This window comes from Drosophila kikkawai, chromosome X (genome assembly GCF_030179895.1).
Source record: "Drosophila kikkawai strain 14028-0561.14 chromosome X, DkikHiC1v2, whole genome shotgun sequence".
Lineage (NCBI taxonomy): Eukaryota > Metazoa > Arthropoda > Insecta > Diptera > Drosophilidae > Drosophila > Drosophila kikkawai.
The window spans coordinates 6,156,577-6,172,928 of NC_091733.1; the positions used below are offsets into that span (position 1 = coordinate 6,156,577).

The 16,352-nt window shown below is 42.1% G+C and overlaps 2 protein-coding genes across 4 annotated transcripts in view; one reads left to right on the forward strand and one right to left on the reverse strand.

Annotated features, from left to right (window-relative positions):
* Positions 1-446: 446 nt before the first annotated feature.
* RhoGAP15B (RhoGAP_ARAP and RA_ARAPs domain-containing protein RhoGAP15B) overlaps positions 447-16,352 on the reverse strand; it is a 28,071-nt gene continuing 12,165 nt past the window's right edge. For 2 of the 3 annotated variants that reach the window (XM_017178137.3, XM_017178138.3), the window contains exons 2-9: positions 8,604-9,294; positions 5,073-7,377; positions 4,879-5,005; positions 4,170-4,810; positions 4,014-4,109; positions 3,817-3,951; positions 2,484-3,007; positions 447-1,802 (exon numbers count right to left, since the gene is read on the reverse strand). In XM_017178137.3, the coding sequence (XP_017033626.1) occupies positions 1,667-1,802; positions 2,484-3,007; positions 3,817-3,951; positions 4,014-4,109; positions 4,170-4,810; positions 4,879-5,005; positions 5,073-7,377; positions 8,604-9,286 (4,647 nt within the window). In that variant the 5' untranslated portion in view covers positions 9,287-9,294 and the 3' untranslated portion in view covers positions 447-1,666. The remainder of the gene's footprint in view (positions 1,803-2,483; positions 3,008-3,816; positions 3,952-4,013; positions 4,110-4,169; positions 4,811-4,878; positions 5,006-5,072; positions 7,378-8,603; positions 9,295-16,352) is intronic. The other variant, XM_017178136.3, reaches the window with a different exon arrangement.
* On the forward strand, positions 9,532-10,163 carry LOC108082651 (uncharacterized). The gene has a single exon (XM_017178139.3). It carries the CDS (start codon positions 9,693-9,695, stop codon positions 10,035-10,037), a length of 345 nt encoding a protein of 114 aa, XP_017033628.1. The 5' UTR covers positions 9,532-9,692; the 3' UTR covers positions 10,038-10,163.

The following is a 16,352-nucleotide window of genomic DNA, read 5'->3' on the forward strand; positions in this document are numbered from 1 at the left end:
TCAACAGCCGAATCGATCTAGCCATGTCCGTCTGTCTGTTTCTACGCAAACTAGTCCCTCAGTTTTAAAGCTATCTGAATGAAACTTTCCATATAGTCTTCTATATACTCTCACTGCTATATATGTCGGAACGGGCCGGATCGGACGACTATATCATATAGCTCCCATATGACATATTCTACGAAATTTGTAAAATAACAATTATGGAAAGAAAGAAAGCTAGCTTCGGGACGCCTTCGGGAAGTTTGTCCACCTTTGCAGTTTGCAATTGGATCATTGAAGATCTATCCACTTCGATCAAAATAAAACTAAAATCTAACAAGACCAAAAGGAAACACCTATACATACATATATATGTAAAAACACCAAACGTTTGCTGATGTTCCTCACATATAATACTTATATGTACATAGTAGCTCATTACCTATAAAATGAAAGCAAACAAAATTATTTTAAATTTTATTACTTTGACCTATATAATTAACATTTTTTTCGCATTCAGCAGCTGTAGGATATAGTAATGAAATATTGAAAACCATATTATAAATAATAACCTCAGGTAATATATACTATGTGCTGAAAAAAAGTGTCATAGTATGGCAGTTATTTGAAATAATATAGATAAAGTAAAAGCCTAAATTCTCAAATCGTAAAAAAATGGCATTTATAAAAGGAGATAGCTTAACGTACAGACAGACAACGTAACGTAATGCCAATCAAGAATATATACATACTTTTTGAATGCGTTGCAAACTTCTGGGCAAAAATTACAATACCCGCAAGGCATAATAAGTAAAGAGGAAAATATTTTTGTAATACATCGGATTTATTGCCATGAAATATTTATCTTGCACTTGGACTTTAAGGGCTTTTTCTGTGTAACTTGAAGGGTAAACTGAAAATAACTAACTTAACCATAATTTGATGCACTAAGCGGCCTGGCCTTACTAAAAGTTGCTTTCCTGTGTCTAGAATAAAGCTAGATAGTTCAGGAAATGAGCTATTCTGTAGACAAATGGAACATGGGCTTAACGTTACAATCCTTTCCCATAGGGTGTATGTAGAATATTGATTTTTGATAATAATTCATGGACATAATAATTATTTACAGAATGTTGCTATCTTCATATGGGGAATTCCACATGAAGGTCCACCGCGGACAAAAAATTGAAAGCTCTCTAAAATCTTTTTTGTAATACAGTTACAGGAAAAAGGGTTCCAATTGGCCAAATTTGACTGAATCTAGCATATTCTATACCAGCTCTCGAAATATTCGAATGCAATGCAGCACAAGCTCGATTTTGTATTATTTTGATTAAAAACATCATAAAAAGGGCATGTTCTAAACCTTTCTCTTAAGAGTCTACTTCAAACAAAAAAATGAATAGAAAAATATTCCACGTAAATAAAAAAAAAAAAAAAAACTTTTTAAGAAACATCGGTGCACTAACCTTTAAAAATTAGTAGCACAAAAATATTGCTGCTGAATTGACGATTAAATTGGTTGACCTCAAAAACTACTTTCGTTTTTTGTGGATTGTGGAAGTGCCTATATATGTACATTTAAAGTATTTAGTGCCTAACTATGGAGAATAAATTCAGAATATACCTACACGAAATGCACTCTTAAGAAGGAAATTACACGATATATATATGTATGTTTGTTCTACTTAAAAATTATATCCGCTGGGGGCAGGATGTTGTCCTTGTACAGGCAGTACCAGATGCTAGCGTACCAGATTGTGCGATCCATCCATTCACTGCCAGCCAGGACGTGGCCAATATAGGGAGCATCGCGCGATCTATAATGACGATTGTTATTATTTCTATAATATCAAATAAGAACGCCACCTAACAAGATAGAATAGAAGGGGGGATGATGACTTCAGCTCCGAAAACTTCTGATGTACATTTTCGTAATGAACAATTTTTATATATGCCAAAATAAATTACAAAAGAGGCAGAGGACTTTTATTCCCCCCTGACTTCCGCACAAACAGGATCGCTCATAGCCATAGCTCGCAAATAACTGTTGAGCGATTCGTGCGATCGCAAAATAAAATGTCATTTTCTTAGAATTAGAGAGAAGATCTTAAGAGCAACCGACTGAATTGCTTTAAAAATAATGAATTAAAAGAAAACTTCATTATTTGTTTCATTTAGGTTGAAAAAATCAAGACTAACTTTTCAAGATCTAACTTCTAAAATATCATTTGCGCCGACCTTTTCAGTAAATCGGTCTTTTAAAAATCTCTGAGTGAGCGCCAGTCGTCTCAGTCGTCGGTAAAAGAGCTAACGCAAAGCAATAAATAGAAAACCAAAGCAAAGAGAATCGACGTCGGCGTAAGGGAAAAAACTGTTGACAGTTATTTGCAAGCTATGCTCTTATCCCTTAGCTTATTTTCAATTCTGCGTGTGTATATTATCGTCAATACGTGGGCGTCCGGCCTCAGCGATCCATATGTGAAGCTCTAGTGACCTACCTCATGATTTGCGCCTGTGTGCGCTCCACGAATGTGATGGCCCAGCTCCAAGGAAAGTCCCGCTTGCGTTCACAACCCAAATAGACTGTGCAGCTCTGCAAGAACACCTCGCGCACAATAGTCGTCTTGTCGTTCTTGTCCTTCTTAGACACCACTATCTTCCCGTCGCGCAGCTCGCACTGCAGCGTCTTGAAGGTCTTGGTGCGGTAGTCGGCGAACCGTAGCTCCTTGCCGGGCGTCACGGTGGCTAGATTTTTCACCGCGCGCTGGATCTCATGCAGCATCTCGATCGGACGTATCACCAGATAGTTGTGCTTGCGGTCCTCCTCCGGCCAATACGACCAGTTGAGGATCACATCAAATACTTTAGTATCGTGGTGAAGCGGTCGTTCTAAGCTGTCGTTCAGTATCACTTCGTACAGGGTCAGCTGGTGAGTGGACAACTGCATTTTGGCGGAGTATTCGCGGCACAGCTCATAGGCGTTCTTTGTGGGTGAAATGGTCGCATTCACCTGTGTCTTTTCCTGTTGAAGAAGATGAATTTTATATGTTGTTTGTTATATCTTTCTTAAGGGGGGTCATCTGAGTAACTTTTTTTAAAAATCGAAAATTTTTTTTTTTGCTTAAAAAATACTTTAGGGTCTTAAAAATAACATACCAAAAGATAGAGTCCGGCAAAAGTTTCTAAGTGTCGAAATTTTCCATTCTGCGGCGATGCCTCACATGTAATCATATACGATTTTAAAACTTTAAACGCGTTTATCTCAAAACCACTTTTTTTGAGTTGGCCGGAAACCTAACTGGAACAAATCTTAACCGATCGATCTGAAATTTTGACAGTATATTCAAAGTACCTATGGCTATCGACACACTTAGGTTTTTTTTTTTTTTTTTTTGCTTACTTTTTTTTTATCAACAATATTGTGACTTTTTTTCTCATGAAAATTGAACATTTTATTTAATCACTCACCATTTTGCTAAAAATCAAAATATCGAAAAAATCCTACGTGTGTCGATAGCGGTTGAGATATAGAATCTAACAAAATTTGATTTTTTGTTCTAGATCAAAAATTAAGGACGTTAGGTTTCCGGCCATGGACCCCTTTCAAAAAAATAGGGCCTACGAAGAAATGCTGCACAGCCGCCATTTTGTTTTCGATTTATTCCAAAAAAATGTATTTTGTACTTCACATATAACATTATCAAACCTACTTAAAAATTTTTCGATTTGCTTTTTCATTTGGCCAAAAAAAAATTCTTGAAAATCGTTTTTTTTTTGGCCAGTTACTCAGATGTCCCCCCTTAACAATCAAATATGGGTAAGAAATTCCACCTCTGTGGTATTGCCTGGATTGGGGTTCAGACAAATCCAGATTTTGATGTCGCCCGATTGCTTCACGGCATCTTTGAGCGTCTCGGCAGCAGCGTAATACTTTTGCAGGCACGCCAGCATGGCCTGTTCCCGTTTCTGCTCAGATTAAATGCAAATTAAATTGCAGATCGGGTAAGTAGGACTTCGCGTTTACTTACCACTTCATCGGGGCTGCAGGGAAATAGATTCTTGTAGAACACTATGAGATCGCTCAGCACATCCGCCTCCTTTTGCGAATAGACCAGCTCATCGCTCTAAAGGTCACAACCATAAGCATAAGCATAACAATTATGTGAACAAGCTAGGAGACGCACCTTCTTGGCTAGCAGCGTTGGCCCCCAGATCATGGTCAGGTTCTGGACACTCATTTTGTTCTTGGCCTGCTGCGAGTTGATAAACACCAGGTGACCCACAATCCGGCGCAACGTCTCGCGTTCGATGGCGGAGAGTCTAGCCAGCAGCTCTCTGTAGATGGGTATTTTCTCGGCAGCCACAGCCAGCTCCGTGACGAACACAAAGCTGTCCGTGAGCTTGCCCAGCAGCCGCTCAGGCAGGTCGCGCATAAAGCGCTTCAGCACATTAGCCACATCGTGCTCGTTGTACTCGTTCCGGGTGATCTCCACATTGAAGGCATCCGCACGGAAAGCACTCATCAGCTTGTGCATGGAGTTTTCCGATCCGGACTTACGGTATATTCCCTCCGACATGGACCCGTGAATGTAGACAAAGTTGATGCATTTGTCCACAATCACGGGCACGTCGTAGCGCGTCAGTTGCTGGTCGCCCAGCGAGAAGCCATTGTTGTGCGCCACTTCGCGGATGATGTGTCGCCAGATCTTCGTCTCCCTCGCGGAACTCATGATCATGTAGACGGCGTACGGTGGACAGTCGATCATCAGCATAGGACCGCTCTCCACGTGCAGATTTTCGATAGACTCATCACTCTCCTTCAGCACTTCGGGATGACAATTAAGAATTGGATTGGACTATGTGGTATGTCCGTTTTGTCCTGTGATTGCTTACCTATGCACCTGGCTTTGCGCAGATCCAGCTTCTCTATGTTTCCGTTCGACTCGCTCACGAAGATTAGGCGTCGTTGGCTCTTGCGAAGCACCAACCAAGTGCCACTCCACTCCGAGGTGATGGAGGTCTGGGAAGAAGAAAAGGAAATATCACAAAAGGGAGGCTGAAACCTGTGCTGTCCTGTCGACACCCACCTTGAGATAGCACCACCCGGCGCGGTAGTAATGGCAGGAGTACTTCACTGGTAGGCTGTTTGTAAGACTCTCGAGGATCTTTTGCATCCATACGCCGCGCTCCGACTCCTTGCCCACGCCATAGAGGTGCGAGACGCGCTGCTGTTTCACATTGCCCGACGAGCTGCTGGTCATCAGGAGATTGGGATTCGTGGACATGGCGTCGCCAGCCCCGCTGCCATTCTTTGGCTGCGAAGTGGTGATTTCGAAGCAGTAGAAGTGAGTGGTCGTATCGGTGACGCGGCTGTTGCTCACGCATTGCAGGGTGGTGACCGTTTCCAGGGGTATCACCTCCCTTGGCGTTTTCATCTCCTGGTCAAGGAACGTCTGAAACTGTCGCTCCCTGAGTATGGCCTTGCGGTTCTGTATTTCCTTGAGTATGTCCTCCACGACACCCGTGGGAAAGCGCACCAGCGGTCCCTCGTATCGAACGAGGAGGGGTGACAGACACGGTCGCGGCACCATCTGTAGAGCCACCTTCAGGTCCGACTGGCGCTGATTGGCTGCCCGAAAGCTGGCCTTCCTCTTCATGGCGTCCATGCGTAGCTTGACATTGGAAAAGGCGTTGATGGTCTGCCTGAAGCGGGAACCAATGGTGGAACGGTTATCTTGACTGTTAGCGGCCATCTCCTTGCCACCCTCTCCAACGGCCTCAAGATAAGTGGGCGGGCTGTCGCCTTCAATGGGGGAGGCTACGGTCGGTACGCCAGATGAACCAAAACCAGGGACAACGGCGTTCTCTGCCACAAACCAATTGGTCCGGTTCCTCGAAGCACTGGCCAGATCCACGGCCACGTCTTTATTGTCGATGGCTGGCTTTCTGGTTAAATAGGGCTTGGCTCGCTCCTCGTCGCGGGCAGTCTCCTGTTCAGAGTCCAGCATATGCTCCAAGCAGTCGCTTAGCAATTGGGAATTCTGGTGAACTATTTGCGGCTGCTCCTTTGATACGATGCACGGTGGCACCGAGGAGGACGGCTCCTCCTCGGAAGTGCACATGCTAACATTGTCCTGCTCGCGTTTTACAGTGCCATAGGTTTCATCCTCGAGGAGATGTTCAAGGAGCAGCAGCTCATTGCTCTTGTTGGATCTGGCCAACGTGGAGCTCTTGCTAGTTAGGGGATCAAACTCCTCGATCAGTTCCAGCGGCAGGGGAACACCGCCCACAGCTCCTTCCTCCGCATTCTCGCTGATGCAGGCCAACTGCTGCTCGGTCACTTGATTGGGAGTGAGCAAATGGCTGCGACTACTTCCGGCGGTGGCCATTTCGAAGAGCTTCCCATAGGTTGCCTCATGGTTGGCGTACACCGGTTCCGGAGAGGAATCATCGGCCTCCTCTTCCTTCTCAATCTTTTCGTCGCCGTAAAACTCCCAGGAATCACTGCGCTCGGGCTTTGGCGCCTTGGACTCCGCCTCGGCATTACTGGCAGATATCTGCAAGGAGTCCTCGCGCTCAACAGCCGCCGCCGCCCTGTTAAGCTCCTCCAGCTCCTCGGAGTTTACGGGCGGACGTCGCAACTCGATGTGCTCGTAGTTTTTACGCCGCTTCTGCCGCCGCGGCGGCTGTAGTGCGTCCAGGCGGAACTGCTCGGGCTGCTGCGACAGGCGGGGTGGCGGAAAGGCAGGCATTGGCAGGGGGTGCGGCGAATCGTCGCCGCTGGAGGAACTGTTGCTGTTTAATTGAACATTTACCTGCCGCTGACTGCGCAGCTGCACCAGTCGGACGGCATCCTGGGCAAGATTCCTGGCCATTGGCAAGGCACTGGGCGAAGGACGTGAACGCAGAGCTTCATCATAGCTGGGCGGCTTGCCCTGTGTCTTGGGCACTTCGTAGCAGCCGTCGTCCTCGCGCAGATCAGCCGCCTTCTTGCCCTCCAAGGGATAGCCGCCGTCCTGGTCTTGCCTTAAATCAGGAAGACCTCCCTTGCGATTAAGCGGACTGGAGAACTGAATGGAACTGAAAACCTCCGTGCTAGGCATCGTCTGGCGACGGCTAAGATCCGTTGCACACGATGCTTCTGCTCCGACACCGTCATCGCCATCATTCTTGTCCTTCGCTCGTCCTAGACTGCTAAAGTTCGAGCCAAATCTCTTGCTGGCGTGCTTTAGGCTCCGACCCGCATCCGCGCCGAGATTGCTTATCGCTTCAGTGGAGTTCTTAAGGTTCTTGTCCAGACGCTTTTTGGCTCCCTTAGCCTTGGATGTAATCCGCTCACCGATGGATTCGCCCAGCATCTTTGAAGTGGTGCCCAGAGATCGCAAAAGGTTTCTAAAATATATGTAATAATAAGTTTGGAATAATACTTTTTCCTGCGCCAGTTCTTGAATTAAATCTTATCCAGTTTCCTTGAAGGTTAGTATGTGAATGGAAAGCAAGAAGTATTCAACGAAATTGTTAAACTACAAAAAGGTTTCAGATTTCACACATTAAAACCCATAACTATTATTGATAAATGCCAAAATAACAAAACGTCATAGCAAAAGATAATATTATATATTATGTAAAACTAACTGAATGCTTTATTTGAAGATACAAAAGAAAATAAATACACCAAATCGATACTCGGGTGACATTGATCATCCGATTGTTTGAAGGATAACAAATTCTTGGCTTTGATCTAGAATATACGCTAGCTATTTTTAAGTACAGATTGTTAATTAAGCAAAAAAAAAAAAAATGATGTTCATAAAAGTATATACAAATTATAAAGAACAAGAAAGGAAGCTAACTTCGGCACACCGAATTTTGCAATTGGATCATTATGAATCGAGCCATTCTGGTTAGATTAATAGAAAAAATAAAAGAAAATATACATAGTATATAATAATTTGGTTTTGATATTTATATTATTAATTTAAATGCTGAAAACACACACAAAACAGAGTTTTACATTTGACTGTCACAGTTTTTCACTCCCAGCTTTACATTTTCACTATATCTACCGATCGTTTCGATGGCAGCTATATGATATAGTAGTCCGATTTGCATCAAAATAAAACGAGAAGTTTGAAATAAATGAGCTCATATCTCAGAGAAGAGGAAAATACTTTAAAAAACAACAAAGTTATAATTTTTTCTATTATTTTCCCGATCGTTCCTATGACAACTATATATATAAAATAGTCGTCAGATTTCCATAAAATGAAATATATGGAAAAGGGCTATAAAAATGGAAATTTGTTCATAAGTGATATAGATCATAGTGCTATTATTATGGACGCCTTTATTCATACTAAAATCTGTTAATTTATGAGCCATTTTCAATATCAGGTTAACTTTGGTCATTGTCAAAAACAATTATCGTTTTTTTGCATATTTTTTTTAGACTTAATTTGCTTTATGTGTTAAATGGGGTGTAATAGGGACTTAATTTAAAGATTAAATTCCACCGCAAACCAGCTTACAAAATTACAAAACTAAGGGATGACCCAAGGAGTGCTAAAGATAGTGCGGAAAACAGAAAGTCAAAAGGTAGAATTGCTGTCAAAGTTTACTTGTCATCGTCGCTATCTCGGCTTTCGGACTGTTCCCCGGAGCAGGACGACTGACCTTCTTCTGGATCCTCCCCGTGCTCCTGCGACTTATAGATGGAGGATGATTCGAAGGCGTCTACGTACCCGGGTGACTGCGACTTGAACTTGCCGCTGTGGGAGCTCTCGCTGTAGTCAAGCGATATGTTCGACGCGTACCGATCCTCGTCAGTTCTGCCCACGGTCATGGTGCTAGATATTTCGCTGCAGACTGATGAACGCTGATCGGGCTTGGACGGTACCTGTGGAGCAACACGTAGGATGCGCAGCGGCGACAGCTCGCCATCGTGATTCCCTTCCGTTTCGCTTGGCGATTCCGTTGGCATTCGCTGGCGAGGAGCGGGCATCGGCGTGGCATACATTGGCTCCTGGACATTCTCATTGGCATCCGGCCCATAAATCGGCTGCAGCATCAACTTGTTCTGACCACTCACCGTCATCTTTTGGTCCGAACAATTTCCATGCAAATTTTCTGCATTTATATTTAACTTCTTCATGTTGTCGTTGTTATTATTGTTATTGCCGCTGTTAGATGTGACATTAGTTTGGCTTTTATTCGGGGTCCTGATATCGATGTTTTCGTAGTTGGCGGGTCTCATTTCCGGATAGAAGCGGCGGGGAGCGGGCACGGGTCGAGCCTGTTCCATGACTACGCCTTAAAATATAAAAATATATAATTGATATACTAATATATATAATTGAAGCCTAAATGCAATGCATTTTATTTAAACTAAATTGAGTTGGTAATAGTTTTGCAAATATTTTAAGAATATAATAGTTATAGTCAGGTAACCGAGGATTAATAGGGAACCCATTGCTAAGGTAGACACTAAAATACATATAGTAGGTACCAACAAATGTAGGTTTTCCCCAAAAATAAGTAGCTCCCCGGAGACTTTGACGGCATACCTGTGTCACCAGTATACGCAGGATTTTACCTGAAAGGGTTTCATCAATTTTACAAAAGTATCTAGGTACACCAGTCTGGTGTATATAAGCATTGGGCTTGTCCTAACCATCTCACACATCCCTCCAGTCAACTAAGTTGTCGACATGTTGGAAACCATTTCTGAATTCTATCGGACGTCGCTAATTTTCTGGAGTAATCTAATCGCCATACTCCTGCAGTTTGTAAATATCACGTGTGGCCGACATACTTCCCAGGATCACAATAAACCACAAGCCGAAGATGACAATCTGCAATTCTACAACATGATCTCCAAGACCATGGAATCCTTCGTCGAGGAGGAGCTGCAGAGGGTCCAGCGGAAGGTCCAAATGCACGCCCAAGTGGATCTGCTCCATCGACTTCTCGTCCAGCAGCAACTGCAGGAATTGGAACGGCGCAGACTTATGAGATTGGCGGTGGCCAGAAGGCGTCTTGAGTACTCCAATTAGCAAACAAATTAGCTCAATCATCGCATTATTGTTTAGATTCATATTACGCTTTGTTGTTCGGTGTTTGCATTTTTAAGTGGAAGCTAGCTACTCCGAGTTATGTCAAATTAAACAACAAGAAAGGAAGCTAGCTTTGGCTCGCCGAAATTTGTATACTCTTACGTTGCAGTTGAATAATTATGAGTTAAGCCATGTCAGTCGAATTAACCGAAAAGTATATAATATAATAATCCCATGGTTGTAATATCTAATATAAAAAATATATATATCAATTCATATTATATGTTTACAAACAATGCTGTTTACTTTCATTACCTTTGCATATTATATTATAGATTTCATGTACGACAGTTAATTTAAACCAAAATGTAACATTATAATAAATGCCCATATCTCAGATAAAAATTATAAATTAAAAAACGGCGAAGATATAATTTTTTAACGTTGCAGGGTATTAAACGCATTGAAGGAGTCATTTCTAACCCTTTAAAGTAAATATATATATATATATATCGATCGTCTACTCTATTCTACGAAAACTTGTCCCTCAGTTTTTAAGCTATTTCAGTTATATTATTTTTATATACATTGAGATATGGGCAATTCCACAAAAATGTCCACCGCGGCCGAAAAACTTAAACGTCTCTAAAATGTTTTTTCCAACATAGTAACATTAGGAAAAGGTCCAATTGATTAAATTTGAAGGGCTTTAGCGTATTCTAAAACAAATTTCGAAATATTCGAATGCATATTCGCGAAAACACGATTTTCATTATTTTGATAAAAAACATCATAAAAATGGGCCTGTTTTCTTTTGATAATTACATCCAAACCGAAACATTATGCTTTGCTCTTCTAATTTACTTAAATAGTAAAAAATTACATGCAAAGTATGATGATAAAAGTTGTCGCGTGCGACACCTTATTAAAATTAAATAAAAAATAAACAACGCTAAATTTCTGATTGTAAATAAAAGCATATGAAAACAAGAAAGGAAGCTAACTTCGGCACGCCGAAGTTTGTATACCCTTGCAGATATTATTTTATTACATTTTACCTATACTTATTATGTTTACAGTTTGACAGTCACAGTTTTGCATTTCCAGCTTTACATTTTCCCTACATCTACCGATCTTTTATATGGCAGCTATATGATATAGTTGTCCGATTTTTATGAAATTTATACCATAATTCTAGAATAATAAAATAAGCTTATATCATGGAGTAGATGAAAATACGTTGAAAAACAACGAATCTATAATATTTTTTCTATTAATTTCCCGATCGTTCCTATGGCAGCTATATGATATCGACGCATTTCCGCGAATGTATCGTATGTTTAAAAATTCAATTTTACAGGAGAAGCTTTTTTCTGATGTAATCTCTTTGGAAGCACTATAGAAAAGACAAAATTGAAACTTAATTTTTATCGGAACTATAGGGCTTTCAGTTATAATATTTCACAGTGTAGTGAGAAACTAGGTGCCTAACAAATTTGCATTAAAATCTCAATTTCGAAAAAAAGCGACATACGATATTTTCGTGAATATGCGTCGACATAGTCGTCCGATTTTCATAAAATTTTTACCAATATTCTGAAATAATATAAAATGTTCATATATAAAAAATGGTGCAAAAATGTTGAAAAACAGCAAAGTTATAATTTTTTTTCTAAAAATATATCGAACATTTGTATGGCAGCTATATGATATAGTCGTCCGATCCGGCCCGTTCCGACATATATAGCAGTGAGAGCATATAGAGAGCATATGCAAAGTTTCATTCAGATAGCTTTAAAACTGAGGGACTAGTTTGCGTAGAAACGGACAGACGGACATGGCTAGATCGACTCGGCTGTTGATGCTGATCAAGAATATATATACTTTATAGGGTCGGAAAGGTCTCCTTCACTGCGTTGCAAACTTCTGACTGAAATTATAATACTTTGCAAGGGTATAAAAAAAGAAATATAAAATGTGTATATTTATACATATCATATAATAATTTGTCTTTGATAAAATTAAAAAAAAAAATTTAATCGTATTAATTTATATATATATATATTACTTTATATTTTTTTCAGCATTTATATAAATATATATATATATGCTTATTATATTACAGTTTTACACTTTGCATTTTTCTCTACATCAACCGATCGTTTCTATGGTACCTATATGATATAGTTGTCCCATTTTCAAAAAAATTAAGGGGGTCTTCTCATTCAAAACCCGTTCTTTGGACCCTTTTTAAAAAAAATTCTTATTTGAAAACGCAAAGAATAATTGAAAACTTTTTTTATTTATTGTTTTAAAAAATGTTAAAAGTAAATAAAAAAACTAACTTTGCCTCGATACGAGGGTTGTTCAAAGAGTAATGAGACTTTAAACTTGGTGGTGGAAAAAAAAGGTGTCGTCCTGGTGGCCACGATTCAGGGTCTCCAGAGCGTCCGAAATGAAAAAAAAACGGGGTTATAATCAGAATAGATGTCATTCTCGGGTGACGGAGGGAAATAATTAAAAAAAATTTTTAAACAAAATGGCGGCCATTCAAAAAAAATTTCAATTTCGGGGTTTTTTTTTTTAGTTTAGTGTAATAGAAAAAAAATTTTAAATTCCGTCACCCGAGAATGGTGACAATTTTGCGTCGATTCCACTTTGTTTCATGAAAATCGGTTCAGTTGAACTGCAGATATCATGGCCGCCAGTTCGAAAAACGTGGTTTCGAGATAAACGCGTTTGAAGTTTGAAAATAGCTCATTTTGCGAAGACCTTGCTTCACAAAAAAGGCCGTATCTTCTAAAGTATTTCGAATTTCTAAAAATTCTTTTGGGGACATATACACAACATTCCAAGCTATAAATAAATGCAAATAATTTCCATATATTAAAGCTGAAAATAAATTCTAAAAATTTTTTGATAATTTCTATGACAGCTATGTATATGACCGTTACCACCGGCGAGTACGGGGGAGCAATCCTCTCTGCGTGTCACCAGCGGTTACACCTCTGATGTGACGGGAGCAGGTCATGTCAGTTGCATCGATACTGCCGAAAAACGACGCCGGGGAAGTTAAGCCTCTCACATGTCATAGTCAATACAGACTTGGACCTTGAGAGCGTGCAGCTCTCCAAAGAGATGGAAGATAGCCTTCTCCACTTGCCGAAACCAGGCACCAGCTCCCAGCGCGGGGACGGGTCAAAACGGTCAATCGAAGGGATGAAGGCCAAGGCGCAGTACAAGGCCGCCCCCTGCATTTAGAATCGGCTCCAGGAAAAAGCCACCATATCCCCAGTGGAGAAGGTAAAGCTTACATGGGAGGAGAAGATCGCTGAGGGGAGGCTACACTCTCCCACACAGGCAAATTCGCCCGTCTTGCCCGCCCGCCTTGCCAACAAAAGGCAACGCTCAGCCGAGAGAGCCTGTATGGACGCACCGGGGAGCAAGCGGCAACACGGGCCTAAGGAGGCAGGCCCTCCCCAAATGCCGAAAAAGCCCAAAAATATCGCAAAAGTCAGTGAGGTGACCAAGCGACATTTGATCGTGGCACTCATTGACAGAAGCGATGAAGCCGGCAAGATGACCGAGGCGCGGTGGAAGATGGTGCATGCGCGGCTCGTTGAGTCGTTGTATGCACGGATGGAGGAAGATTCCGAAGCTCCCAGGTCGACTTTTAATGGTGCGCTGAATGGCTAAATGGGATCAAAATCCTGAAGTGCATGGATGACCCGACGAGAAAGTGGCTGACGCAAGCGGTCTGCCAGTTGGAGGCGCTGTCGGAGGGGGCTGGATGTGGTGGACCTGTAGCTAATCCCATCCATTCCGAAGGCGAAGGTACTCTTCCCCATCGCAATCCAAGGAGACCGGGCGTCAGAATCCGAATATACCAACTGCGGACTGGAAAGTTCTGCACGTGGAGCAATGGAGCAGCCATGGAGGAAGGATCCGCCGACATATCCATTGATCGCCTCAGGCAATGCCATCGTCGGACTAAAGTCCGCAAATTACAATTACAATTTTCTCTATCCACCAACGGTAAGCAGGAATAGAACCGGCGTACTTGATCGGATGGGTCTACACGCTAACATTATGTCTCACTACAGCTCTGATGACATGACCGTGGTGATGCTATAGAGCGGAAAAAAGCGCCTTTTGGTAGCTTCCTGCTACATGGCACACGACAGGACGGCCCCACCAGAAGAACTCATGAGCTTGGTAGAAGCCAGCCCGAAGGACCAGCAACTGCTCCTGGGTGCAGGCGCCAACGCGCACCACTGCGTATGGGGGAGCCCCGACATAAACGACAGAGGTTAGTCCCTTTTAGACTTTTACTCTCGACCAACCTGAGTGTAGCAAACGTGGGGGAGGAACACACCTTTGTAGGTCCCACCTCCTCAAACGTGCTAGATCTTACTCTTGTAAGGGGACAAGGAACTTTGGTATCAGAATGGAGAGTCCTTGAGAGACCATCCTTCTCAGATCATAAGTACATACGGTTCCAATACGCATTCAAACACTCTCCAAAACAATCAGTCTTCAGGAACCCCCGGAATACTAACTGGGGAAAGTTCAAGGAGACTATCGCGACACGGCTCGCGACCTTTTCGGGCATAGTGGAATCCGCGGAAGACATAGAAAAGTCCCTAAAGACCCTCTACAAAGAACTGTTAGATGCTATATGCCCTATATCGGACACGAGAAAGAGGACCAGGCCACCCTGGTGCAATAAGAACCTTTCACTCCGACGCAACAAACTGAAAGAATTCTTAAAAACCGCCATGCAGGCGAAAGATGATATCATCAATGAGGAATACAAGGTCCTACTAAGGGACTACAAGAAGGAAATACGCAAGGCGCAGAGAAACTCATGGAGAAACTTCTGCTCCAATATAGAGACTGCCCCAGAAACGGCTAGACTCCGGGAGCTGCTATCGAAGCAGCCCTAACAGCACTAATGAAGGCGCATTTCCCATGATGCACTGAGTTACCCGATGCTAATAAGCACCAGGACCTAGCGACTGGACAAGAGCATTTCCCAAAAGATCTAATATCCTCTAGAAGAATCCGCTGGGCTATAGAGTCCTTTGCAAGGATAAAAGCACCAGGACTAGATGGAATATGCCCAGCCACGCTGCAAGTGATCAAAAAAGTGATCACCCCATGACTCTACGCAATATATACAGCTTGTTTAAGCACGGGCTATATCCCTATCCAATGGAGGACCTCTCGGATTGTCTTCCTTTCGAAAGCAGGGAAGTGCAGCCATGTGAGCCACAAGGATTACAGACCGATAGCTTCACCTCACTTCTACTTAAAACGCTGAAAAAGATGCTAGACCTATACATTAGGAACGATGTAGGGAGACTACTGTCGACCAACCAGCATGCCTACACGATGGGGAAATCAGTGGAGCCCTACCCAATAAGGAATATGCACTCGGAGTGTTCGTGGATATATCCGGGGCATTCAACAACGTTAGCAGGGACGCAATAATGGATCGCCTAGAAGCGACCAACCGCCCCCGCTATAAATTTGTGGATAAGAAATCTTTTGAGCTTCCATGGTGAGAGTTTTAAAGTTTAATTTTGATAGTTTCCAAACTGAGGGACTAGTTTGCGTAGAAACGGACAGAAATACGGACAGACAGATGGAGAAAGCTAGATCGACTCGGCTGTTAATGCTAATCAAGAATATAAATATACTTTATAGGGTCGGAAATGTCTCCTTCATCGCGTTGCAAACAAAGGGAAATAAAAAATACAGACTTACGAAACTACTGAGTCAAAAAAATGACATGAAAATAATAAAATCAATTCATAAAAAATGTTTTTGGCGTAGTTTTTTTCAACTAAAATCTAGATGGTTACTAAATAACAAGTTTTTTTCAAAATGTAGCTGTGAAATTTGATTACACAATTTCTTCCTAATAGACTTAAAGTTAATTCCTCGTACTCGACTTTTTTCGCTCCATGACAGTTGCCTGAACATTTTAACTCTTCAAAATTAATGCGAACAGCTCCAGACCAGAGCGGATTGGATGAGATGTATGCGGTGGAGCCCCCCAAAGAGTGGACGTTGGCGTTTTAGTGGTCGCATCGTCCCATTTCAAATTCTTCTTTACAACCCCTTGACTCGATTATTTTGTTTACATGAACATATCATTGTAATGCTATTGTCGCTGGGTGTTCTGCTCGCATATTGCGCCGGATAAGTTGGATGAATGAACTCTTGCTCAATGGGAGTGACGGATGACTCACATTGGAACGGTACAGCCTGTTTATGCTATGTTTTTATTGGTCTCCAGAAAATTAACTA

Excerpts from the sequence above, each read along its gene's own strand:
- LOC108082651 (XM_017178139.3), top strand. The coding sequence starts at position 9,693 with ATGTTGGAAACCATTTCTGAATTCTATCGGACGTCGCTAATTTTCTGG.